The 27,999-nt window shown below is 40.8% G+C and overlaps 1 protein-coding gene across 7 annotated transcripts in view; it reads right to left on the bottom strand.

Annotated features, from left to right (window-relative positions):
- Window positions 1–27,999, bottom strand: part of akap9 (A kinase (PRKA) anchor protein 9) — a 211,579-nt gene that overhangs the window by 74,471 nt on the left and 109,109 nt on the right. For 6 of the 7 annotated variants that reach the window (XM_080210240.1, XM_080210222.1, XM_080210249.1 and 3 more), the window contains 3 exons: window positions 12,262–12,474; window positions 7,043–7,078; window positions 5,614–5,846 (listed from right to left, as the gene is read on the bottom strand). In XM_080210240.1, the coding sequence (XP_080066366.1) occupies window positions 5,614–5,846; window positions 7,043–7,078; window positions 12,262–12,474 (482 nt within the window). The remainder of the gene's footprint in view (window positions 1–5,613; window positions 5,847–7,042; window positions 7,079–12,261; window positions 12,475–27,999) is intronic. The other variant, XM_080210231.1, reaches the window with a different exon arrangement.

A 27,999-nucleotide genomic window follows, 5' to 3' on the forward strand; every position in this document is an offset into this window, starting at 1 on the left:
CGACAACACTCCCATCCAGGTTCCATCCCTGTATTCCCAAGTATTTATTCTAGAATGGAAGAAATTAACATACACCACTGATATAGCTCATTAGTTACTGCACTGCAGTGTCTCCAATCTTTTTGAGCACAAGATCACTTTTAGCATTAAAATGCAGCACAAGATCTACTCTTAAAAATTTAACTTTACTAACCCCCTCACGCAAAATATTCTTATGCATAACACTCATCTATTCTTAACGTGACACCTGTACTTGCACATTGCGAGTACTGAGGAGTCTGGGTCATGGTTTGCGATGACCAGTTTCAGACTGGCCATCAGATGGGAATCAGAGATGAGTGCGATACTTGGATTTGATGACTTTCATCTTAAAAAAAGCCACCTCACAGAGAAATGTGAAACCAAAGCAAGGCATCGGTCTGAATGCACAGGACATGAGAAGAGGATACTTTTCTCTGTTTACAAGTCCCCATGCATCTTAGTTCCTTGACTTACCTTTCAACTCTATGACGTTTTGCGTGATAATTATTTCCATGTCAAGCCCATTGCTTTATTTGAACACCTGCTGAAATTTTGCTGTCAGTTCTCCAATGTTTACTTGCAGAAAATGATTTGAGATGAACATAATGATTTTTTCCACCTTGTCTAACTCCTGAAATTGTCTGTTCAATTCATTTTCCAATTTATTGAGATGGTCACAGAATTTGTTAGATTTTCTCCAGATTTGGGAAACGCGCGGTAATTTCGTTCTTTAACTGGGAGACCACAGGCCCAGTTTTGTCATGAACACATGCACTGCACTGATCATGTATAACAAGTCTCTGTCCCTCCCCTGTAGTTCACAGTTCAACTCATCCAATTCTGCACTCTATAAGAAACACCAAGTCTAGCGACCAATTGTTATCTGGAAAAGCAGTCCTATAGATCTGTACAGATAACAGAATAGCATAAAATCTGTGACAAAAAGAACAAGTAGTGGATACAGAGAGCATGAGAGATCCAACAACTCATGTACACCACTTAAATGGCATATCTACAAAAATCAATCCCCCCAACACCAATGCTCAGTAGCAGCAGTGTGTACGATCTACAAGATACCCTGCAGTAATTCAAAGATCCTTGAACAGTACCTTTCAAACAACCACTTCCATCTACAAAGGACAAGGGCAGCAGATAAATAGGAACACCATCACCTGCAAGTTCCCCTCTAAGCTACTCACTATCCTGACTTGGAAATGTATTGCCATTCCTTGGCAGTGGCTGGAATTGCCTCCCTAATGGCATTTTGGGTCAACCCACAGAACATGGACTGCAGCGATTCAAGAAGGCACCTCATCACCAGCACCTTCTCAAGGGCGACTAGAGATAGGCAATAGATGCTGGTCAGCCAGCGATGCCATGCCCCACGAATGAACAAAAAAAAAGGCAGTTACTCCAGCTGTGGGGTCATCAAGAACAGGGAGGCCATCTGTGCTCACTGAAGAGAACAGTTCAAAGAACTCTTCAACCAAGAATCAGTCTTAGTCTTGAATGCCTCAACTTCATTCTTCAGTACCCTATATGGCTCAGTCTCAGCATTATCCTAATCTACAGCAAATCGAAAAAGTCATTTGAAAGCTGAAAAACGAGAAAATCTTTGCAGCAGGTGGAACCCCTGCTCAAATTCTGGAACATGGCAGAGGTGCACACCTAGCATGGCTGCACAACCTCACCTCCCTCATTTGGGAAAAGAGAAACTTGAGTAGCATTGTGAGTATGACCAAATTCAAGAAAGGAGGCAAATCCAATTACAGTACAGGGAGTCTTCAATAAAGTGGTGATTGCATTCCTAAAAATCACCATTAAGTGAAATCCATTTAAGTGAAACATGGTTTCCTGTAGGAATTAATGATAAAGCCAGAGGGAGGTTCCTAAGAGCAATCTGTCCCTAGAAAAATCAATGATAAAAATTGGAACATTGCCATACAGTTTGATTTATTAAAATGTACTGTCCAGTGAGCAATGTTAAAATTGCTTTGTTGCAGATTTCATTCCAGTAGAAATCTCTTTAAACATCATGTTTACAACAAGCTCCTCGGAGGTACTCTATAGTTCAGTACAGGGTACTCTGGTATAGCAAATCATTTTTTTTTAAACAGATGGCCACCCCAGTTCCACAGGTATGTACTGTGCCAAAGAAATTTGAAGAACAGTTTATAGTACAGTATCTGTACTGTAAGTACAGAGCTCCTCAACTAATAGAATGCACAGTTAGAAAATGATTAAACATGAAGTTTAGTTTTGTACTGGGCAGGGCAAGGGGTGCTTGAAAACGCAGCAAATAAATGATGCTCCTCAAATGTATGGAAAAGACAAAATTTATACTGATCACAAGTCACACTCGATGTGATGATATCATCACATTGCTCACACACTTTAAAACAGGGAATACGGCACAACCCACTTTAAAAATGAACACTTAAAACAAGGGTTTACAGTAACTACAGAAAAGATTCCCTACTACCTGCCAAAGGAAAGATCATTGCATGGATCCTCTTCAATCATGTCCAGCTAGTGACCGCAGAGTTCCAGCCAGAGTTGCAGGGTAGTTTTCAGACATTTCACAGACATGAACTTTACTGTGGAAAAGCTCAAGGAACTCAATCAACCACCGTAAAAGTCATTTTCTTCCCCCAACCTCATGACAGCCTTCAACTATGTCAATCATGAAGGTTTACGGAATACCCTCCTTAAATTTGATTACCTTCAAAAATTTGTTGCCATCCTCATCTTGCTTCATGACGATATGCAAGCTGCAATTCCGACCAGCAGCATTACCATTGACCCCATCTAGGTGAAGCTTGGGGTTAAACATGGCTGTGCCATTACAACAGTGCTCTCCTCCAATTTGCGTGCTGTAATATTACACCTCATCATAAGCAAATTACCCACGGGCATGGGGATAACTTACAGAACAGATAGGAAACTATTCAATCCATGTAGTCTTCAATAAAAAAACAAAAATTATTCCGTCAGTGATTGTGCTCAAGTATGCAGCTGACGCCGAATGTGTGCTCATTCAGAAACTGAGCTTTTGGGTAAACACTTGGAAAACTAAGATCCTCTTCCAACCAGCTCTCAAAGCACAACATAAATTAAGATAAACAGTAAGACACTAGAAAATGTGGACTATCGATGCATGATGTGGGTATGCTGGCGTTGGACTGGCGTAAACACAGTAAAAAGTCTGACAACACCAGGTTTTAGTCCAACCGATTTATTTGATAATAGACTCACAAGCTTTCAGGGTTAGTCCCTTCGTCAGGTGAATGGCGAGTTCTCCATTCACCTGACGAAGGGACTAACCCCGAAAGCTTGTGAGTCTATTATGAAATAAATTGGTTGGACTAAAACCTGGTGTTGTCAGACTTTTTACTGACTATTGATGCAGGCAGACATAAGATGACAAAATTCATCATTACTTCCAACATGCCACCTCAGCATTCGGCTGACTGAGGAAAAAAAAGTATCTGTGAATCAGCATCTCAAACACAAGGTCATGGCTTATGGACAGCAGCAATACCTGCACTGCAACATACCCTGGAGTCTTGGATGGCCTCCTTCTGTGCTCTAACTTCTCTTTGATTCTCCTGATGCATCTGATGCATGTTAAGGATATGGGATCCTTTTCAATTTGCAAAAATTGTAACAGAGACATGCAAAGCAATATTCTGCTGCTTTAACATAAGAACATAATAGGAGCAGGAGTAGGCCATCTAGCCCTTCGAGCCTGCCCCGCCATTCAATAAGATCATGGCTGATCTGTCGTGGCTCAGTTCCACATTCCCGCCCTCTCCCCATAACCCTTAATCCCCTCTCTTATCAAAAACCCATCAACCCGCGTCTTAAAAATATTTAGCGAGGTAGCCTCCACCACTTCAACGGGTAGATAATTCCAGAGATTCAACACCCTTTGAATGAAGAAGTTCCTCCTCAACTCCGTTCTAAACCGCCCCCCCTTTATCTTGAGGCTATGCCCCCTAGTCCTACTGTCCTTTGAGCGGGAAGAGTCTCTCCACCTCTATCCTATCCATCCCATTCATCATCTTATATGTCTCAATGAGATCTCCCCTCATTCTTCTAAACTCTGACGAGTACAAGCCTAGTTTATTCAGCCTCTCCTCATAGCTCAACCCCCTCAACTCCGGCATCAGCCTAGTAAACCTCCTCTGCGCTCCCTCCAAGGCCAAAATATCCTTGCATAAGTGCGGCGACCAAAACTGCACACAGTACTCCAGCTGCGGCCTCACCAGTGCCCTAGACAGCTGCAGCAAGACCTCCCTACTTTTATATTCAATCCCCCTTGCTATGAAGGCCAGCATCCCATTCGCTGTCCTGACCACCTGCTGCACCTGCAAGCTGGGTTTTTGCGACTCATGCACAAGGACCTCGAGGTCCCTCTGCACCGTCGCCTGCTGCAGTTTTTCGCCACGTAATAGTCCTTCCTACCATTATTCCTACCAAAGTGGACCACCTCGCACTTGCCAACATTAAATTCCATTTGCCAGTTCCTGGCCCATTCGCCCAGCCTATCTAGATCCTTCTGCAGACTCTCCACACCCTCCCCGCAATTTGCCGTTCCACCAATCTTGGTGTCATCAGTAAATTTCGACACCATACACTCGGTTCCCTCCTCCAGATCATCTATATAAATGGTAAATAGCTGAGGCCCCAGCACCGACCCCTGGGGCACTCCACTAGTCACTTTCCACACCCTGAAGAAGCTTACAATGCAAGCAAAGTTGCTTGGAGAAAACAGAGGGAGAGAAACCGGGACCTGCCTGGTATTCTCTAATTACAATGTCACTGATTACATACAAACTTGTAAGAAATAGTAAAATGCTATGTACGGGATTACGTTCAAAGGAAACGTTCCTTTGTGTTGAAAGTGTTGAATAGGTGGTTAATTTGACCACAAAAGTAGAGGTCTTGCTCTTTAGAGTTACCTTTTAATCTTACATGCTGTTCTTTTTTTGAATTCTTCTCCCTGTTCATCTGAAGTTTAACCAGTTAACAGTTCTGCCCAGCCTACTGTGGTTAATTTTAGCCTCATTGCTCCAAAGCGTACCTCACGAATTTAAAACCCAGTTCGTGACTCACTTTTGCACTCTCAAATATAGTATTAGATTCAATCATGTTATGGTCACTTTTAGAAGTTCTTTTGCAGTCAGATTGTTAGCTAACTCAGGAATAATATTGATTACTATATACAAACTGCTTTGTTCTCTTATTAGTTTAACAGCACATCCATCTTGAATATACTCAAGAAATTTGCTTTTCTTGAGATACGAACCGTTTTTAAAAGTCTTTAAAACTGTAACTATAAAAGCTAAGCTTACAGACTGGCCAAAGTAGATGACACATTCTGGCCTGAGGCTAGAGTTCAGTTGATGCAGTTTTACCCCTATTCACCAGTTTTCTCCTCTTAAACACAGACTCTTGCTAGCATACGATTCTATAGAATTCAGCATCTCTGAGCACAATGCCCATGTAGGTATTTTATGTATTATCTTACGTAAATGTTACTGTAAAAAGCTATGAAATTCTAAGCACAAAAATCAACAGTATACATACATCCAAAAATTTTCTGTTTTTCTCCAGTTGTTTTTCCAGGGCCACAATCTGCTGTTGTAAGTCCAGAATCTCAGCATTTTTTTCCTGTTCCATCTCTATCACGGTGCTCACCTGCTCCTCTAATTCACTTTCTAACATTTTCACCTGTTTTGTGAGGTCATTTTGTTCTTTCTCTGCCTGCCGTTGCACTTCCTGCTTTTCCTTCATGAGTTTTTCCGTCTCCTCCAGTAATTCTGTACATAAAAAAACCAATCAATTGCCGTGTTCATAACAGAAAGATAAACCAAACCCAAGATGCTTGTTCTGCAAGGCGTCTCCAAAAGACTTGCCAAAGCTTCCCCATCACCTACCTCTGCATCAAAAATGAAGAACCACAACCATGAGAAGCACTTTATATAATCAAGTTGTTAGAAGAGTGCAGAAAATTTGTAAAGACAGAATTCATGTTAGTTATGCTCCACAGGTATTTTGAACCTAACAGCAACCATCATCTTTTTAAAAAAATCTTATTGGGGGTTAAACTGAATTACCTTCAATAGGTTTTTGCCCTAAACATTTTATGAATCTTAAAAATAAAGACTGGCATTGTGCCATTAATTTCTCCCCACTTTCTACAACTGTAATGTTTCAGGTAGGTGGCACAGTAGCAGTGGTTAGCACTGCTGCTTCACAGCTCCAGAGACCTGGGTTCGATTCCCGGCTTGGGTCACTGTCCGTGTGGAATTTGCACATTTTTCTCGTGTCTGTGTGGGTTTCCTCCGGGTGCTCCGGTTTCCTCCCACAGTCCAGAGATGTGCGGATTAGGTTGATCGGCCATGCTAAAATTGCCCCTTAGTGTCCTGAGATGTGTAGGTTAGAGGGATTAGTGGGTAAAATATGTAGGGATATGGGGGTAGGGTCTGAGTGGGATTGTGGTCGGTGCAGACTCGATGGGCCGAATGGCCTCTTTCTGTGCTGTAGTGTTTCTATGATTTCTATAGGTGTTATGCTTCAAAATGTTGCTGAATTATAAATTTAACAGAAAAATCCCTTTCCATTTGACTGCTAGAAGACTTGTTTTCCCAACATGAAATTGCTGATGAGAGCACTATATGGATTCTATTTTTAAAATGCTGTATTTAATCTCAGAAATGTTAGAAGATATAGTTTACCTTTACTAAATGTTGTGATTGCTTTTTTTTTAAAAAGATGATTTACTTTTCTCTTGCATCAATTAAACAACAGGGTATCATGCTTATTTTAATTTAAGGATATACTTCAGCAAATCTAAAATTATAATAATGATGTATTAATTGGTTTAAAAGTTAGGTTAAGAATTAGACAGCCAGAAAAGCAAACATCCAGCTCAAAAGAATTGAAATCAGTACAACTCAATTTTCCAAATGTACAGTATCTGATTGCAGTTTGGCCATGCAATATACAAACACACCTGCTTCTGGTGCTGCATCTGCAGCTTCAACTAGGCCTAGGAGAACAAAAAAGCACAGTAATTCAGATGCCGTCTATAAAGCTTTCAACTTAGAAAACGGTGCATTTACAGAAGAAAGTATAGCAAAGAATTTTGTAAAATGATTAGTATACAGTTATATAGTTATACATGCAATGTAAAAATATGGATATTGAAAGAAGAACTTGATCTTTATTTAAAAGAAACAGTAAATTTTGCCTCAAGTTAATGTACTTTCTTGAACTGAAGAGACTGCTTAAACAGTAAATGCATTTATACACAGCAAATACCTCTATACCACCAATTATAATAAATCCACAATGTAAATTAGAAACCCTACAGTGTAGGAGGCAGCCATTCAGCCCATTGAGTCTGCACCAACAACAATCCCACTCAGACTCTATTCCCGCAATTCCACATATTTCCCTCAGTAATTTATCTAACCTACACATCCTGGGGCACTAAGGGGCAATTTAGCATGTCCAATGCACTTAACCCACACATCTTTGGACTGTGGAAGGAAACTGAAGCACCGGGAGAATGTGCAAACTCCACAGATAGTGATCCAAGCCGGAAATCGAATCCAGGTCCCTGGAGCTGTGAGGTAGTAGTGCTACTTACTGTGGCACCATGCCTCCCTTCACACGAATAAAGCAAACTATGTAATTGTTCATACAGAATTTTACCCCCACAATACATTCAAAGTCATATTGGCTTTCAATATTAATTTCTCAAGTTTTACTTCTGATTGAAACTCATGAAAGATTTTGTGGTGCCCAATAATGGTGACATGCACAGCACTGAAAACTGGGGTGCCCACTAATTACAAATTATTAATGCTCAAAACTTTTGGATCTGGTATTTCTAGGTTTAAGGGATCTCCTCTCAACTGGTTAATACATACTGAGGAGACCAACAGCAGAAAGGGTCTTTTCATTTAAAATGGATTGAAATATTAACCTGATTTTTTAAAAAATGTTTTAAGATTTATCATTCATTTTCATTGTTTTAATATTAAACAAGATTTATTTCACTTTTTCCTCTTTTAAACAAATATCAGATAAATCTTGTTAAAAGGTCAACATTAATCTTTTTAAAATCTGATTCATCTGTTTCATATAGAAATCTATAACTTTCTAGCATGATTTGTCATAACTTAAATGCGCCAACTCATATCATATTTTAAAATAAATCTGACCTCAAAATATAAATGAAAATAATTCTCATCAAAATTTTTGCACTTTTAGTTATGTTCATATTTTTAATATTACAAAATGAGTCATGCCAAATAAATCATATTTTAATGGAGGCACCAATTTTCATGGTGCAGTGACTGGAAGCTACATTCACAACTACTTGCAATTTTTATCCATGCTAAACAGCACTGCTGGGTCTCGCTGCAGTGAACACCAGAAGAAAATTCTCAAACACAGCCAACCAAAATTTTTGCTAAGAGGACCATGGTATTTAGATGTATTGATTGATTCAGTGGCAGCAGCCAGCACTAACACTGTGCTGACCATTTAACCCAACTTAAAGTGTTTCATGACTTTCATGAAAACTTAAATATAAGAGTTTTATTTTCCTATTCAAAGCTAAAACAAATATATGCAAATTATTGTTAATATATCCTTTTATGCGTAGTTCACTTTTATCTCATGATCACCAGATATATACAGGTGAGGAAGGCCAAACAGCCTATTTTAGTTAATTTGTCAAGAGGAAACTACAGAATTCCTCCCATGCATACGCAACACCCAAAATCTTCTCTATAACAGCAAGTGTTTATCTTAATTTTGTCATCTTCTTTCGAGGCTGAAGGACTCAAGCTTCTCCAATCTTCCCTAAAAATTCAATTCAGAACACAAAAGATTCAAATAAGGTTCACTGGACTGATTCCTCAAATGAAATAATTGTCTTATGAGGAAAAGTTGAGCAGGTTAGGCCAATACTCAATGCTCAGAAGAGTGAGAAGTAACGCAAGGTCCTGAGATTGTCTGACGGGGTTGATGTTGGGTCAACTTTCCCGCTTGTGGGTTCACTTTTTAAAAAGAGGCCTCCTTTCTAAAGAGGAGGAATTTCTTCTCTCAAAGTCATTAGTCCATGGAACTTAATTTGCATGTCCCAGAGAGCAGTGTAAGTTGGGTAATTGAGTATGTTTCAAAGCTAAATTAGCAAAAATATTAGGGTGGCACAGTCACTTCTGCCTCGCAGCTCTAGGGAACCAAGTTCAATTCCGGCATTGGGTGATCATCTGTGTGGAGTTTGCACATTCACCTAGTGTCTGCATAGGTTTCCTTTAGGTGTTATGGTTTCCTCTCAGTCCAAAGATGCACAGGTCATGTGTATTGGCCATGCTAAATTGCTCCTTAGTGTCCCAAGTTGTGTCAATTTAGCCATAGCAAATATGTGGGCTCACAGGATAGGGTTGGGGAGGGCCTGGTTAAGATGCAGTTTTGGACGGTCAGTGCAGATTCAATGGGCTGAATGGCCTCTTCTGTACTACAGGGATTCTACGATCTACAAGTGAGTTAAGACGACGGTCGGGGGATGGGAGCCTCCTATTTCTTATGATTTTCTCCGACAGTGGGACAAGCCTACTTCTTCCCCTTCAGGGACTAAAACGAAACAGTGCATAGTGCAACCAGACCAAAATACCATACAGTTTTGACATGACTTTCGTCTGCTTCTACTCCTTTTATATCAATTTTAACCTTTAGCTTTTTTTTGATCCAACATGATTGTTAAACAATAGACATTCTACCTAATAAGTTCTCTCAACATCACTCTCCTAACAAGATTTATTGGTGTTAAAATATGCATATATATGCAATATACAGATGTCATAAGCAAGTTTTTTTAATAGAAAATATTAATATTCACATCTTTTTTGAAGAACTCTGGTTAGTATCTAGTGTGACCATTCAAATGCCTAGGATCAGTATACAGATCACTAAAAAAAATTAACAGATGATTTAACATAGTGAAAGGAAACATAGTTACCCCCACAAATCCCTTGTTTAATAAAAGAAGAGTGGTCTATTTTTTCTGTATTACTTAAAATAAACAATTAAGATCTGCTAAGCAACTAGATCTTTGGAAGCGATATACTTTATATGGATTTTGGGAATCATAAGCTCAACAACTGTGCTTACAGAAACTCATTCCAATGCATGAGCATGGCACGGTAGCACAGTGGTTAGATTCCCGGTTTGGGTCACTGTCTGTGTGGAGTTTGTACGTTCTCCTTGTGGCTGCGTGGGTTTCCTCCAGGCGCTCTGGTTTCCTCCCACAGTCCAAAGATGTGCGGGTTAGGTTGATTGGCCATGCTAAAAAAATTGCCCTTAGTGTCCTGAGATGCGTAGGTTAGAGGGATTAGTGGGTAAATATATAGGGATATGGGGGTAGGGTCTGAGTGGGATTGTGGTCGGTGCAGACTTGATGGGCCGAATGGCCTCTTTCTGTACTGTGGGGTTTCTATGATTCTATGAATATCCCAGTCATGTGAAAACTTCAGTTTGGACTTTCCTAGTCTTGTGGGAATCTCAGCTCCCCAAAAGTAAATTTGGGAACCAAGCAAAGTGGAGTCTTTGAATAGAACATGAATAGGTAATCATGTAAAACCATCATTACTGAAATGCGTTCAATGTCCAGAGGAAAGTCAAAACTTTTCACTGAATGACGTTCCAATATTATTTTAACATGATACCAAGGACTGGACACAAGCAGTCAAAACCTCAACTCAATTCAACAGACTTATCCCAAATGTTAATATGTTTTTTTATATCACAAGACAGATCTTCAAGCATGTGCAGTCAGGGTGAGCCAGGTATCTCATATATTATGCTTCAAGGATTGGCACACAAAAGTGGCAAAAGATAAAAATTCATTGGCAAATAACAGAAGACTTCTACTTTCTGGAGAAATTGGAGCAAGTGCAGAAGAGGTTTACCAATCAGAAACTTTGGTTATAAGGATAGACTAGAGACATAGGAATATAGGAATTCGGAGTGAACATAGGCAATGCAGCTCTTCGAGCCCGTTCTGCCACTCTATATGATCATGGTTGATCTCCGTTCCATCCTAACTCCACTTCCCTTTCTTCTCCCTATAGTCCTTTATCCCACTTTAGATTAAATATTCATTCCCCGCTTTCTTGAATCCAATGATTGATTCTGCATCCACTGCACTCGGGGGCAGAGAGTTCCATAGATTCTCTGTGAGAAGTAGCTTCTCCTTATCTCTGTCTTGAACCTTCCCCCTCTTGCGCTACAACTATGACCTCTTATCCTGTTCCAAAAGGGGGAACATTTGGTTAACATTTACTTTATCAACTCTGTTGAATATTTTATATACCTCAATCAAATCTCCCCTAATTCTTCATACTGCAGCAAGTTACAAGCCCAAACTACTCAATCGCTCTTCATACAACAGCCCCTTCAAACCTGGAATCAATCTAGTGAACCTCTATTGAACCATCTCCAGTGCCACCACATCCTTTCTCAAAAAAGTGATCAAAACTGAACACAATACTCCAAGTATGGTCTCACCAATATCTTACACAATTGAGACATTGGCACTGTTCTCCTTGGAGAGAAAGTGGTTAAGAGGAAATTTGATAGTGATGCTCAAAATCACGAGGGGCTGGACAGAGTAGACAGGAAGAAACTGTTTGTGCCCGTAAATGGGAACAAGAAGGCACAAATTTAAAGTGATTTGCAAAAGAAGCAAACTTGATGTGAGAAAAAGATTTTGCACACAGCAAATGGTTCAAGTATAGAATACATTGCCTGAAATGATGTGGTAGCAGGTTCAATCAAGGCATTCAAGAGAGCTTTAAATGATTACTTGAATAGAAACAATGTTTGGGAGTATAGGGAAACGGCAGAATAACCGCACTAAATCACAATGCTCATTTAGAGGGCTGGTGCACATACTGTGGGCTGTATGGCATCCTTCTGCATAACAATACTGTGATAGGCCAACTGCACTCAAGTTCAAAATATAGGAACAGAAACGGCTTGCACAATTACTCCCACTGGCAACTTCAGCTTATTGTGGCAGTTTACAAAAAGTGTGAACAAAAAACAAAACTGGAAATAATTGCTTCCTCTCACTGTGATAATGTGAATCCAGTGTTTCTGCCCCAAATTTAGAATATTTGAAAGCAATCCAAGTCACTTAAATTAGACAATACGTACGGAGCTCCACAATTCCAGCATTTTCTTTCATTGCAACCTGTTGCCTTGTGATTAATTCCCTCTCTTGCTGAAGCTGTTGTCGCTCCTCTTCTAGCTCATGCAGGCGACTACTTGTATGCTGAAGTTCCTGTGCAATTTGATGCTGGATCTCAGTTTTTTCCTGAATCTGTCTTTCCAAGCTAGCTTTCTCTTCTGTGTAACCATCAATTACACCTGAATAAAAGATTTAAAAAACCAGAATGAAGCATTCCTACACACAAGTGGAAACAAAGTGACAAAATGTATCAGTGTGCGTAAAAGAAAATACTTCTAGATGCTTGAACTATGTTACACCAGACAAAAAGGTTGGAAAGATCTCAATACAAATTATCGAAACCACATTAATTCTGCACAGTTCAAATTAAGCACTCGATTGGATACTTTCATTCCTGAAAATCAATTTTAAATCATTAGATGACACAGATGGGATAAAAGTCTCATCTGTTCCAAGAATGACAAAACTAATTTCGAGTACGAAACATCTGTCATCAAGCTTGGTGAGGGTCTAGACTTTCATTTCTAATTTTTCTGAAGTGATACCTTACTACTTAGGCATGCAAACTGACATTTCTTTCTAAACGTAACTATTTCTAAAAAGTATCGGACAGGCTGCGAGTACATAAAAGTTGATTTGGTACAAGGACTGGATGAGATTCTTGATCTACAAGGGAATGAGGGACAGGAATTAAAGTTGCCATTAAATCAGCCATGATTTCATCAAATGGCAGAGCAGGCTAAATGGCCAATTCCTGCTCCTAATTCTTATGTTCTTAAATAAATTGAAAATGCTAATTCAGTTGTCTCTATCCATATAAGTGAAATAAGTGAACATTTGATGTATTGATCATTATAGCTTTAAGCACATAGATTTAGAAAAAAAAAATCAGCAGATGCCATTTAATAAAATGAAATGAGCTGGTGTGTGTTTCTTTAAAATTCAAGATGTGGGTATGCCGGCGTTGGACTGGCGTAAACACAGTAAAAAGTCTGACAACACCAGGTTTTAGTCCAACCTATTTATTTGATAATAGACTCACAAGCTTTCGGGGTTAGCCTTCACCTGACAAAGGGGCTAACCCCGAAAGCTTGTGAGTCTATTATCAAATAAATAGGTTGGACTAAAACCTGGTGTTGTCAGACTTTTTACTGTGTTTAAAATTCAATCCAGAGATGCAAGTATCTTGCTATGGTCAACATGTATTGCCTATCTCTAAATATCCTTGAGACGGTGGTGGTGAGCTCCTTCTTGATTACATGCAGTCCATATGTTGTAGATACACGTAATCCTTTATTTCTGTAGTACCCTTATACAACTGAGCGACTTGCAAGGCCGTTTTAGGAGGCAATTAAGAGTCAGTTTTATTGCTGGTCGCCTGGATCGCTTTTTACTTCAATATTATTATTTAATATGCTGATATGGTGGGATATGGTGGGATCCTGAGTAGCAGGGATGAAAGTGAGGGGGGCATAGATGGGGACTGCAATGTACGGCATCATGGGGGTGGAGCAGAGCAGGGTTTGAAATGCGTATACTTCAATGCGAGGAGTATTCGCAATAAAGTGATGAACTTGCAGCGTGGATCAGTACCTGGAACTTTGATGTTGTGGCCATTTCAGAGACATGGATACAGCAGGGACAGGAATGGTTGTTGCAGGTTCCGGGGTTCAAATGCTTCAGTCGGAGTAGAGAAGGAGGTAGAAGGGGGGGAGGGGTAGCTTTATTAGTCAAGGATTGTATCACAGTGTCAGAGAGGAAGTTTGATGAGGACTTGTCTGTTGAGGTAGTATGGGCTGAGATTAGAAATAGGAGAGGAGAGGTCACCCTGTTGGGAGTCTTTTATAGACCTCCTAAAAGTTCTAGAGAGGTTGAGGAAAGGATTGCGGAGATGATCCTGGATAGGAGTGTAAGTAATAGGGTAATTGTTATGGGGGACTTTAACTTTACTAATATTGATTGGAATAGCTATAGCTCTAGCTCATTACAGGGGTCAGTTTTTGCACAAAGCGTACAGGAGGGTTTTTTGACTCAGTATGTAGATAGGCCAACTAGAGGTGAGGCTATATTGGATTTGGTGCTGGGAAATGAGCCAGACCAGGTGTTAGACTTGGAAGTTGGTGTGCATTTTGGTGATAGTGACTACAATTCGGTTACGTTCACCTTAGTGATGGAAAGGGATAGGCATGAACCTCGGGTCAATAGTTTTAGCTGGGAGAAGGGTAACTATGAGGCTATTAGCAGAGAATTAGGAAGCATAGGTTGGACTAGGAGACTACAGGGTCTGGGAACATCCAAAATGTGGAGTTTTTTCAAGGAGCAGCTACTGCGAGTCCTTGATATGTATGTCCCTGTCAGGCAAGGAGGAAATGGTCGAGCTAGGGAACCGTGGTGCACTAAAAAAGTTGATTCGCTGGTTAAAAGGAAAAAGGAGGCTTATGTCAGGATGAGACTTGAGGGCTCAGGTAGTGCACTGGAAAGCTTTAGATTGGCTAGGAGGGAGTTAAAGAGTGAGTTAAGAAGGGCTAAAAGAGGACATGAGAAGACTTTGGCTGATAGGATTAAGGAGAATCCTAAGGCTTTCTATAGATATGTTAAGAACAGAAGATTGGTTAGGGCAAGATTAGGGCCAGTTAGAGACAGCAGTGGGAAGTTATGTGTGGAACCGGAAGAGATTGGAGAGGCATTGAACCAATATTTCTCTTCGGTATTCACGCAGGGAGACATAAATGTAGCTGTGGAGAACACTGGGTTACAGGGTTGTAAACTGGATAGTATTGCAGTTGATAAGGAGGATGTGCTAGATATTCCTGAGGATTTGAAAATAGATAAGTCCCCTGGGCCGGACGGGATTTACCCTAGGATTCTCTGGGAGGCAAGAGAGGCGATTGCGGAGCCTCTGGCTCTGATCTTCAGGTCGTCGTTGGTCACAGGTATAGTGCCAGAAGACTGGAGGATAGCGAATGTTGTCCCATTGTTTAAGAAGGGGAACAGAGACTTCCCCGGGAATTATAGACCGGTGAGTCTGACTTCTGTTGTGGGCAGGTTTTAGAAAAAATTATTAGGGATAGGATTTATAGTTATTTAGAGAGTAATGAATTGATTGGAGATAGTCAGCATGGTTTTGTGGAGGGTAGGTCGTGCCTTACTAACCTTATTGAGTTTTTTGAGAAAGTGACCAAAGAGGTGGATGGGGGTAGGGCAGTTGACATGGTATATATGGACTTTAGTAAGGCGTTTGATAAGGTTCACCATGGAAGGCTTCTGCAGAAATTGCAGATGTATGGGATTGAGGGTGATTTAGTTAATTGGATCAGGAATTGGCTAGCAGATAGGAGACAGAGGGTGGTGGTTGATGGTAAGTATTCGTCATGGAGTTCGGTTACAAGTGGGGAGGTCTTGCTGCAGCTGTATAGGGCATTGGTGAGGCTGCAGCTGGAGTAGTGTGTGCAGTTTTGGTCGCCGCACTTACGCAAGGATATTTTGGCCTTGGAGGGAGTGCAGAGGAGGTTTACTAGGCTGATACCGGAGCTGAGGGGGTTGAGCTATGAGGAGAGACTGAATAAATTAGGCTTGTGCTCGTTAGAGTTTAGAAGAATGAGGGGAGATTTCATTGAGACGTATAAGATGATGAATGGGATAGATAGGACAGAGGTGGAGAGACTCTTCCCGCTCAGAAAGGATAGTAGGACTAGGGGGCACAGCCTCAAGATAAAGGGGGGGCGGTTTAGAACAGAGTTGAGGAGGAACTTCTTCACTCAAAGGGTGGTGAATCTCTGGAATTATCTGCCCATTGAAGTGGTGGAGGCTACCTCGCTAAATATTTTTAAGACGCGGGTTGATGGGTTTTTGATGAGAGGGGATTAAGGGTTATGGGGAGAGGGCGGAAATGTGGAACTGAGCCACGACAGATCAGCCATGATCTTACTGAATGGCGGGGCAGGCTCGAAGGGCTAGTTGGCCTACTCCTGCTCCTATTTCTTATGTTAAAACGGAGCCACAAAATGATAACTACTTCTAAAATGTCATAAAAGCATGGAAGATGGTGAGAATTTAAAATACATTGACATTCAAAGGCTTGTTTATCCAATCAATGGAATCTTTTAAATGTAACAATAACTGCATTTAACATGCCTAAGGTGCTTATTTTTTATTATTTTTTCATGGGATGTATCATTGTCTGGGCCAATATTTATTGCCCATCTCTAATTTCCATTGAGATAGTGGGGTGGTGAACTGCCTTCCTGAACTGCTATTATCTATGTATTGAGGGTATGTTAGGGAACAAGTGGCAAGATTTTGACTCAGTGGCAAGAAGGAGTGGTGATATAGTTCCAAGTCAGTACAATTTGGAGGGGATCTTGTGTGTTCCCATACATCTGCTGCTCTTGTCCTTTTAGGTGGCAGAAGCTGTGGATTTGCAACATGCTGTGGATGAAGCCTAGATGAGTTGCTGCAGTGCAATTTATACGCAGTAGATACTGATGACACCTTGTCAGTGGTGGGAGTGTGGATGTTGAAGGTGGTGGATAGCTGCCAGTCAAGTGGGCTGCTTTGGCCTGGTTGGTCTCGAGCTTCTTGAATGTTGTTGGAGTTGCACTCATTCAAGCAAGTAAAGCTTATTCCCTCATACTCCTGACTTGCTACTCTCTGCAGAATTCCCAGCCTCTGACTTATTCTGCTAGCCACAGTATTTATATGACTAGTCCAGTCATTTCCGGTCAATGGTAACTCCTAGGGTGTTGATGGTGGGGAATTCAGTAACGGTAATACCATTGAACATCCAGAGGAGATGGTTGGATTTTCTCTTGTTGGAGGTTGTCATTTCCTGGCACTTATGGCACAAATGCTACTTGCCACTTACCAGCCCAAGTCTGAATGTTGTCCAGATCTTGCTGCATGAGGGCAAAAGGAGTTATGAAGCATGCTGAACATAATGCAATCATCAACAGAAATGCAAACATCCCTACTCCGGACTTTATGATTGAGAGGGAGACTGCTGATGCAGCTGAAGATAGTTGGATCTCAGACATTAACCTGAGAAACTTCTGTAGTGAAGTCTGGGACTGAGACGACTGATCTCCAACAACCACAGCCAACTTTATTTGTGCTATGTATGACTCCTTCCGTGGAGAATCCCACTTCCTGATTCGCATGGAATCCAGTTTTGCTAGGGTTCTGGATGCCACACTCAGTCAAATGCTGAGCTGATGTCAAAGGCAGTCACTTTCACTTTAGAGGAATGCCTTACAATGAATCACATCAGACTATTCTGATGCTATTCTGGTTGGCGGTTGGTGACTAGTGGAGTGCCGCAGGAATCGGTGCTGGGGCCTCAACTGTTTGCCATTTAGAGAGATGATCTGGAGGAGGGGGCTGAATGTAGGGTGACAAAATTTGCTGATGACACAAAAATGAGTGGAAAAGCAAATTGCGTGGAAGGTGTGGAAAGTCTGCAGAGAGCGCTGGATAGGCTGAGCGAGTGGGCAAGGACCTGGCAGATGGAGTATAATGTTAGCAAGTGTGAGGTTATGCACTTTGGTAAAAAAATAGTGTGAGGGATTATTATTTCAAAGGCGAAAAGCTGTAGCATGCAATGGTGCAGAGGGACCTGGGGGTCCTAGTGCACAAATTGCAAAAACGCAGTCTGCAGGTGCAGCAGGTGATCAAGAAGGTGAATGGAATGTTGGCCTTCATAGCGAGGGGGATAGAATATAAAAGTGGGGAGGTCTTGCTGCAACTGTACAGGGTACTGGTGAGGCCACAGCTGGAGTAGTGTGTGCAGTTTTGGTCGCCACATTTGCGGAAAGATATATTGGCTTTGGAGGGAGTGCAGAGAAGGTTCGCTAGGCTGATACCGGAGATGAGGGGGCTAGCCTATGAGGAGAGATTGAATAGACTGGATCTGTACTTGGAGTTTAGAAGGCTGAGGGGGTATCTTATAGAGACGTACAAGATAAGGAAGGGGATAGATAGGGTAGAGGTAGAGAGATTCTTCCCGCTTAGAAAGGATAGCAGGACTAGAGGGCACAGCCTCGAGAAAAGGGGGTGGGGGAGGGGGAGCAGTTTAGATCAGAGTTGAGGAGGAACTTCTTCACTCAAAGGGTGGTGAATCTCTGGAATTCTCTGCCCGTTGAAGTGGAGGAGGCTACCTCGCTGAATATATTTAAGTCACGGGTAGATAGGTTTCTGACAGACAGGGGGATTAAGGGTTATGGGGAGAGAGCTGGAAAGTGGAACTGATCCACTTCAGATCAGCCATGATCTTACTGAACGGTGGGGCAGGCTTGAAGGGCTAGATGGCCTACTCCTGCTCCTATTTCTTATGTTCTTAGACTTACGAAAGACGATCAAAGTTTGGATAGGTTTCAAGGAGCACCTTAAAGGGGGAAAGAAAGATAAAGAGCTGGTAAGGGAATTCTAGAACTTTGGGCCTCAGTAGTTGAAGGCATAGCCACCAACTGAGGGCAGATTGAAATTGGGGATGCTCAGGAAGTCAGAATGCAAATATCTTGGGTGTTGTAAGGCTGAAAGATATTACACAGACAGGATGGGGTGAGGCCATGGTAGTTTGCAAAGACAAGAATGAGAATTTTAAAATAGAGGCATTGTTCAACTGGGAATCAACATAGATCAGGATTTATTTTGAATTAGGATAAACAAACAGCTTTGGGCACATTTTTGAAGGGTGGAGGATGGGGGCTCTGGCCAGCATTGCACTGGAAGAATCAAGCCTAGAAGCAACAAAGTCTTGGATAAGTTAATACCATACACAACATCTAACAATCAAAATTACTGGATTATTGAAAAACTTCAGACAAATTCTGTCTCATTATAGAAAATACAGCATAGGAGTCTGTCATCTAAACCATTACTTCGGAGTGGCCTAGTGGTTAGCACTGTTGCCTCTCAGCACCAGGGACCTGGGTTCAATTCTGGCCTCGCGTCACTGTCTGTGTGGAGTTTGCACATTCTCCCTGTGACTGTGTGGGTTTCCTCCAGGTAATCCGGTTTCCTCCCTCAGTCCAAACATGTGCTGGTTAGGTGGATTGGCCATGCTAAATTGCCCCTTGGTGTCAGGGGGATTAGCTAGGGTATTGGGGATAGTGCCTGGGTGGGTTAAGGTTGGTGCAGCCTTGATGAGCTGAATGGCCTCCTTCTGCACTGTAGGATACTACGATTATACTCCAATGCCAAAATCACAATCTAGAAATATACTGACTGGTTAATTCAATAACAGTTAAGACACAGAGAACACCCAATAAGCCACAGATACAAGTCAATCATGCAGGACTTACTGAAGATGTAGAATGTAGAACATTACAGCACAGTACAGGCCCTTCGGCCCTCAATGTTGTGCCGAGCTTTGTCTAACCCCAAGATCAAGCTATCCCACTCCCTATAATTCTGGTGTGCTCCATGTGCCTATCCGATAACCACTTGAAAGTACCTGAAGTGTCCGACTCCACAATCATAGCAGGCAGTGCATTCCACACCCCAACCACTCTCTGGATGAAGAATCTACCTCAGACATCCCTCCTATGCCTCCCACCGCGAACCTTATATTTACGCCCCATAGTGACAGCTACATCCAGACATGGAAACAGTCTGTCTAGCCTCTCCTTTTAGCTCATACCCTCTAATCTAGGCAGCATTCTGGTAAACCTCTTCTGCACCCTCTCCAAAGCCTCCACATCCATCCTGTAATGTGGTGACCAGAATTGAACAAAGTTTCCTGTGGGTTACCATTGAAGGCAGATTATTACTTGAATGGCTGTAAACAGAGAGGTGGATACTCAGTGAGTCCTTGGTGTCCTCATGCATCAGTCACAGAAAGTAAGCGAGCAGGTACAGAAGGCAATAAAGAAGGCAAATTGTATGTTGGCCTTCATAGTGGGAGGATTTCAGTATAGGAATAGGGATGTTTTACTACAATTGTATAGGGAGTTAGTGAGGTCACACCTGGAATAGTGTGCGCAGTTTGGTGTCTTGATCTTAAAAAGGATGCTCACACTGTACAGGGGGTGCAGCGAAGGTTTACCAGGCTGATTCCTGTGATGGCAGGATTGTCATACGAAGAGGGAAAAGTCGGTTAGGATTACATTCATTGGAATTTAGAAAAGCGAGAAGTATCTCAAAGAAACTTATAAAATTCTCACTGGATAGATTCAGAAAGGATGTTCCAGATGGTGGGGCAGTCCAGAACGAGGTGTTATAGTTTGAGATAAGGGGTAAACTGAGTGCTGGTGTCTGGAATGCGCTGCCAGGGGTGATGATGCAGGCAGGTACGATAGAAGTGTTTAAAAGGCTTTTAGATAAGAACATGAATATGAAAGCGATAGAAGGGTATGGACCAAGGGCAATGAACCAGAAGGGGTAGAGCGGTATGAACCAAGGGCAAGGGTATGAACCAGAAGGGATTAGTTTAATTTGGCATGTTCAACATAACATCATGGGCTGAAGGGCCTGTTTCTGTGCTGTACCGTTTTATGATCTATTCTTGCTACCAAAGTGGATAACCTCACATTTATCCACATTATACTGCATCTGTCATGCATATGCCCACTCACTCAGCCTGTCCAAATCACACAATCATCCTTGCAATCATAGCTCATCCTCCCACCCAACTTTTTATCAAATTTGGAGATAATGCATTTACTTCCCCTGTCCAGATCATTAATATACAATGTGAACAGCTGGGGTCCTAGCACAGATCCCCGGAGTACGCCACTGCCTGCCAATCAGAAAAAGGTCCATTCGTTCCAATTCTTTGTTTCCAGTCAACTAACTGGTCATTTTATGGTTATTAATTCAGAAACATTTTTCATCTCAGATGTTATAAAAATCAGCATCAGCGTCTCTTAAAATACCCTCAATTCATCAAGAACATTTGTGACATTCAGGGCACCATGCAAAAATATTGAAATGAACTCTACTTTAATCATATTCCATTGTAATCGTCTGAATGGAAACAGTATCAAACAGATGACCAGGCACACTACTTCAAAAAGGGAATAAACAAAAGCAGCCAGGAATTCACTTTTAGTACCAGTTGATCTTTATAATGGTGTTGCATGCTATGACATCAGCCATAACGAACATTACCATGGTTTTGTTAGCTTTATAACTTGTCAGTTCTTTGTGACACACATATATTTTTTCAGTTATTGGCTGCACTCTGATCACACTGCTTTCACGTAAGATTGCTTGTTTCAAATGTCTTTTAATTACCTTAATTGCATGAAACTTCATTTTTAAATGTCAAATAGTGCTTTATTGTGCACTATGTTATCTCATCAATTCTATCATATTTGTTCTATTAAAGGATAAAACAATTCTAATATCCTTTATTCTGATATTTATGATGGTATTCATATCAGGATTATTTTAAACCGACCACCAAAATCTCTCCAATATTGAAAAATTACTCATCAAATCTAGATATCAATTTTATTTACATAAAGTTGATGAATGAACAGCAAATAGTTAAAGACAGCAAAAGGTAAGAACAGTGTGATTTCTCTCGAGGAGACTCTAGTTAGACTCCACTTGTGGCAAGCTCTATGTTGCCTGTCTCTCTACCTAGGTGGGAAACATGTCATAATATAATTGCACCCTCATATTCTTTAGCTGTAGCACGGTCACAAGCAGAAGATATAACTACAGTGTAATAAGTTAGAGGTAGTTTACATTACAAATGTGGGAATCAGAATTTAATTGGAAATATAAAAACGAAAGCAGAACACAGGTCTTAAAATGCAGAATAAATTACACTTTAACCTAATCAGCCCTACCCTACAATCCCACTTCACCTGAAAACGCAAATGAAAAGTCAAAGCCAAGTGCAATGTCATGATAGACATACTAGTTGTAAGAAATAGTATTAGCATTTTCTTTTAACTCCATGTTAAACTGAGCAAATATTACACAATATATTTAAGCTGCAAACCTGCGCAGTATAGTTGGCCAACTGATTCTTTTACATCACAGTGAAAAATCTATATGAGAGAAAAGAGTACAGGGATAGATCAGGGGAATGGGACTAATTGTATAATCTTAATGGGCTGAATCTTGGATCTTACCTTACCTTTGATTGGAGAAAGGCTGATATACAGTTAAAACTATAATGAACTATAAACAATAATGAAAACTATTTACAGAAGTAGCACTTCTCAGTTCTCCTGCGGCTGAAGAATATCATTTAAGTATCACAAAACAAGCTACTGAATTAAACATTAGCCCTGGTTTTTTGAGACACCAAAATTTGGGTGAAGCTGTGTACGCTTCCATATTTTTGCATAGATGAAACTATCTAAATCCATCAGTACTCTAATAGTCTCTAACCTATGTTGACAACTGGGAGCTCAACTCAGTACTGCAGCAAAACAATTCTGAAATATAACCAAGTGATAATAGAACTTTTTTTATAAACAGGTTGAATGCTTGCAGGATCAATTTGGATTGTTATAAATCTTTGTTCTGCATTTTGACTCTAGTTTAACCTGTAACACCCAAATTTACTATCATGTCAAAATAGTTACACCCTTTTTTGGACTGCAAGACTATGAAGAGCTACAAATTCCTACTGTATGCAAGACTAAATAATTTTCATGCTGTAGTAACTCAACATCAAAGTCACCATAGTCACCTGCTACACCAAATGACAGTGCAAGAAAGAAACTTTTCAACACAAATGTATTCAGTTTCTCTACCTAATGTATAATTTATATCTTCTATTCTGAAAAGAAACCTGCTTCACTGCTACTATGGAAAACGTACTACTGAATTTCTAATTCGATGAGTTTTATCCCTCAAAAGCGACACTGGAATTTTGAAAATCTTTCTAGGGTCAAGTTAGAAAGTCATGATATTAACAATGTTCCTATTTCTGCAAGAAATTTTATGAAATCTATAACCTTAACCCCGTGCAAAGTTTTAAATTTGGTGAAAGAATAAATGCTGTGTTTTATTATTAGAACAAAGAGTAAATTGAGCAAATGATGCCCACAGTCAATGTTTTGTTTTGGGCTTTAGTTCAGCGTGGTCTGTACTCAGCCTATTATAGAGATACATGTTGTTTGAATCCAGTTGGAGTGTCTGGCCTACACTGCATTGGCACTGAAATTCATACACGACGTTGCTTAATTATATGGTCAGCAGAATGTCTTTTTGAACTGACTGGCATCTTTATGCAGTAGAGTGCTGCTTGGCTCTTTCAAAATCCAAACTAAAATTTCTGAAGATATGTCACTTCAAATGCAAGACAAAAAGTTTCAGCAAAATGTTCCTCTTTTCAGCAATACTCAATTTTTGCATCACCAGGTAAATATTTTCTATGTTCTAATCATAAAATACATTAAACTTTTCACCAAATTTAAATCATTGCATCTGATCGTGATTACAAGAAACTTTATGATTATAAAAACATTACTACTGTTAAAATTTGACTTTCTAATTTACCATACATAGATTTTCAAATCCAGGGATATTACCCATGATTTTTAAGCATATTCATTATCATAATGTCCACTAGTTCATATTGTCTTTTAAGGCATAAAACTCAACTGACTAAAAATTCATTGGTACATTTTACATAGTAACATGCTGTTAAATATAATTCTACAATTGGATAGCACTTGCTGAATAATTTTGAGTGCACCAACAGTTATACCAACAATCAATTTAAGATATTCATTCAAAATTGAAATGTACCTAGCCCATTTACCCTTTCTAGAAATAACATATATTCATTGGCAGGGATCTGTTTTCTGCAAACTAAAGGAACATGATCAAGTCTTGCAGCTTCTTTTAATTTATCCAGGAGCATGGACAGCCTATAATTCTCCGTTGCTTTTTCCATAGCAATGACTCAGCCAGAGTCGAACTGCTAACTAATAAGAAACATAAGAACATAAGAAATAGGAGCAGGAGTAGGCCATCCAGCCCTTCGAGCCTGCCCCACCATTCAATAAGATCATGGCTGATCTGTCGCTGCTCAGTTCCACTTTTCCGCCCTCTCCCCATAACCCTTAATCCCCTCTCCTATCAAAAACCCATCAACCCGCGTCTTAAAAATATTTAGCGAGGCAGCCTCCACCACTTCAACGGGCAGAGAATTCCAGAGATTCACCACCCTTTGAGTGAAGAAGTTCCTCCTCAACTCCGTTCTAAACCGCCCCCCTTTTATCTTGAGGCTGTGCCCCCTAGTCCTATTGTCTTTTTTGAGCGGGAAGAGTCTTTCCACCTCTATCCTATCCATCCCATTCATCATCTTATATGTCTCAATGAGATCTCCTCTCATTCTTCTAAACTCTAACGAGTACAAGCCCAGTTTATTCAGCCTCTCCTCATAGCTCAACTCCCTCAACTATCCTTCCTAAACACTTGATAGCCCTGTACATTCAGCTCCCAGTCCCTGTCACCCTGCAGCCACGTCTCTGTAATGGCCACCAGATCGTATCCATTTGTGTCGATTTGCGCCACCAGCTCATCCACTTTATTCCGAATGCTTCGTGCATTCAGATAAAGTGCTTTCATCCCAGCTTTCACCTGGACCCTATTTGCCGCAACGCCACCAACTATACTCCCGCCCCCTACTCCCTCTATTATTGGGACATCCTCGGCCTCTTCCCTTACATGTACACTCTCCTTAACTTTAGACCTCGTAAGGTCACCTAGCCTCGCACCCTCCCCCCCCCAATTAGTTTAAAGCCCTGTCTACAGTCCTCTTTACTCGATTTGCCAGCACTCTGGTCCCAGCACGGTTCAGACCAACCCCATCCCGCCCAAACAGGTCCCACCTACCCCAATACTGGTGCCAATGCCCCATAAATTCAAACCCATTCCTCCCACACCAATCCCTGAGCCACCCATTCACTTCCTTAATCCTGTCAACCCTACGCCCGTCTGCACACGGTTCAGGCAGTAGCCCAGAGATGACCACCTTGTCGGTTCTACTTTTTAATTCCATTCCCAGCTTTTCATACTCCCTCCCCAGATCCTCAGTCTGCATTTTGCTTACGTCTCTGGCACCCACATGAACCACAACGACCGGATTCTCACCCTCCCACTCCAGGTTCCTCTGCAGCCCAGCTGCGACATCCCGGACCCGAGCACCAGGCAGACAACACACCCTTCTGTGCACTTTGTCATTGTGACAAAGGACAGTGTCAATACCCTTCACCCCACTATCCCCAATCACTACTACGTTCCTTTTCCCTTTCTCTTTGCCTATGTCCTGCTGCAGCACTGTACCGTGTGCAGCTTGCTCACCAACCTCACCTGCCTCGTTCTCGTCCAGCCTGGAAGCAAGAACCTCAAACCTGTTATGCAGATTAAGAGGCTGAGGCCTCCGCTCCTCACCCCCCTTCCTCCTCCCAGCAGCCCCCTCTTGTCCCTGACCCTTAGAGTTAGCCAGTCTAGGGGGGTTGGATGTCACTTGCACCCCATTGACAATGGCACCCTCTCTCCCCCTGATGAGCCTCAGTGTCTGTAGCTCAGAGGCCAGCTCATTTACCCTGAGCTGGAGCTCCTCCAGCAACCTGCACTTACTGCAGACATGGTCACTGGGATGAACCCTAGGGTCCACCAGTTCCCACATCATACAGAAACCACACATCACATGCCCCTCCATTATTCACTGTAGTAGTTTTGAAAAAAATTTTTTTTCCTTGTTTTTCAAACGAACTCACCTGGCCTTTTTTCCTTCAAGCCCTTTTTGATATTAAGCCCTAGTAGCTCACTCTGCTTCCCACTCACTCCGCTGCCCGCTGTCTACACCAGGCCTCCTTTTAAACCTGGCGCTGATTTAAAGCTGATGACCCACAACTGCCTGCTAACCACTCCCTCAGAATTCTTAAAGCAGTAAATACAATAAATAAATGCTTTAAACAGTTCTACAAAGAACAAAGTGCTTTAAACTTATTTTAAACAGGTTTTTAAACAGGTAAAATCTTAGCTCTCTCTCTGCTCCTTCACTCGTCAATACCCCTTTTCTCCTTTGTTATAAATTGTGATCATTTGAAATTTGGCATCCTTGCGTTTATCCTGATGAGTGCAAGACAAAAGCTTTGGCAACATGTTTCTTTTCAACTATGAAGAAAGTGTTATCTCAAGTGTATGAGTTTAATAATCTTTCTAATTATATTTTTTATTTGGAAATTTTAATTCATTTTTATGCAACACAATACCAGAGAATATTCATTAGAGAATCTATTCACCAGCAAGTTCATAAACAGCATAGTTAAATAATATTCACTTGCGCTGTGAAAATCCAGAAGAATTATCACCTGGAAATATTAACATATGTTCAAATTATATTCTTTCATCTTCTATTTAAAGATAATGAGCTGTTTTAAAATCAATAAGTTTTAGTTAAAATGGTGTACAAAAGAACATAATTCATACTAGTTTATGGTTTGTTTAGTAATATTCATGCACATGAACAGGCTTGAAGAAGTGAGAGTGAAGAATAAGTTTAATTTAGCAGGGAAAACTGGGCTTCTGTTTAGTGGAGTTTATGCTTAGGAAATGGGTAAATTTGTATTTTTCTTTGATTAGGGAAGGATCTTCTCCAAAAAAAAAGCAGTTTCCCCTCCCATATAATAACATATGCTACTTCCACTAACTAACCCAGAAGCAACTTTGTATCTTCCCTCCCCAGGTCAATAATGACCCACTTAGCCAGATGTTTGACAGTCATTGGTGGTAGCCTACAAGCTATTTTAAGTAACCTTACAAGGCCAGTTTTCACCTCTTCGTCCAAAATAATATAACTTATCATACAGTAATATTGTATGTGGGTCAGAATGCTGGGGACAGGGAAAAACTGGGGGGGGGGGGGGGGAAAGATTACTAGAGCCAGAGTCTATCCTCCAAGCACAGTGTTTAGTACAGGAGTGGCAAATAATTTATTGTTGGCAAACAGTTAAATTAGGGCAAGATGATGACAAACTTAGAATGAAAATGAGGGTTACAAATTACAAAACATCCAAATTTGCTTTCTTAACTGGATGTAAAAGATCCCATGATACCATTTAAAGAACGGAACTTCTCAGCGCGATGGCCAAAATTTAATGCTCAATCTTCATCACTACAACAGATTGTGTGGTAATTTACCTTGCTCCTGTTTTGGATCTTGCTGTGTCTAACAAGCATTTATATAGCTCTACTTAACACCAGTGAGATTTCATTAAATTTTAGATGTTTTAAATTGTGAAAGGTGCTGTAGAAATGCAAGTTTTTCCTTTACCTTACATTAAATGCCTGGTGTAATATCAATGCTTAATCTGACAAGAATATTGGTTGTGCCGACTTAGATCTTGACGAGTAATAGCTATAACAATACAAAAGCAAAATATTGCACATGTTCGAAATCTGAAATGAAAAGTGAAAAAATGCACAAAATACACATCAGGTCATGCCTTATTTGTGGTGTCAGAAACAAAGTTACCGTTTCTGGCTAATGACATTTTTTCAGATGTTATAGTTTCTGTATTTCATTTGTTTTCAATAGTATTAATGGATAGTTAGGTTATTTTACCCTTAGATTGTTCTGCATTTCCATGGTAAGTAGCTGTGGGAGCAACTATCACATTTACTTCGTACTCTCAATTGATCAGTTTGGGGGAGCTGACTTGAGATCTTATAAACTACAGATGGAGTGAAAAAGTGAGAAAGGGCAAAGATTGGTTCAGTACCTGCAA

This window comes from Carcharhinus amblyrhynchos, chromosome 2 (genome assembly GCF_965287045.1).
Source record: "Carcharhinus amblyrhynchos chromosome 2, sCarAmb.v2.hapA, whole genome shotgun sequence".
Lineage (NCBI taxonomy): Eukaryota > Metazoa > Chordata > Chondrichthyes > Carcharhiniformes > Carcharhinidae > Carcharhinus > Carcharhinus amblyrhynchos.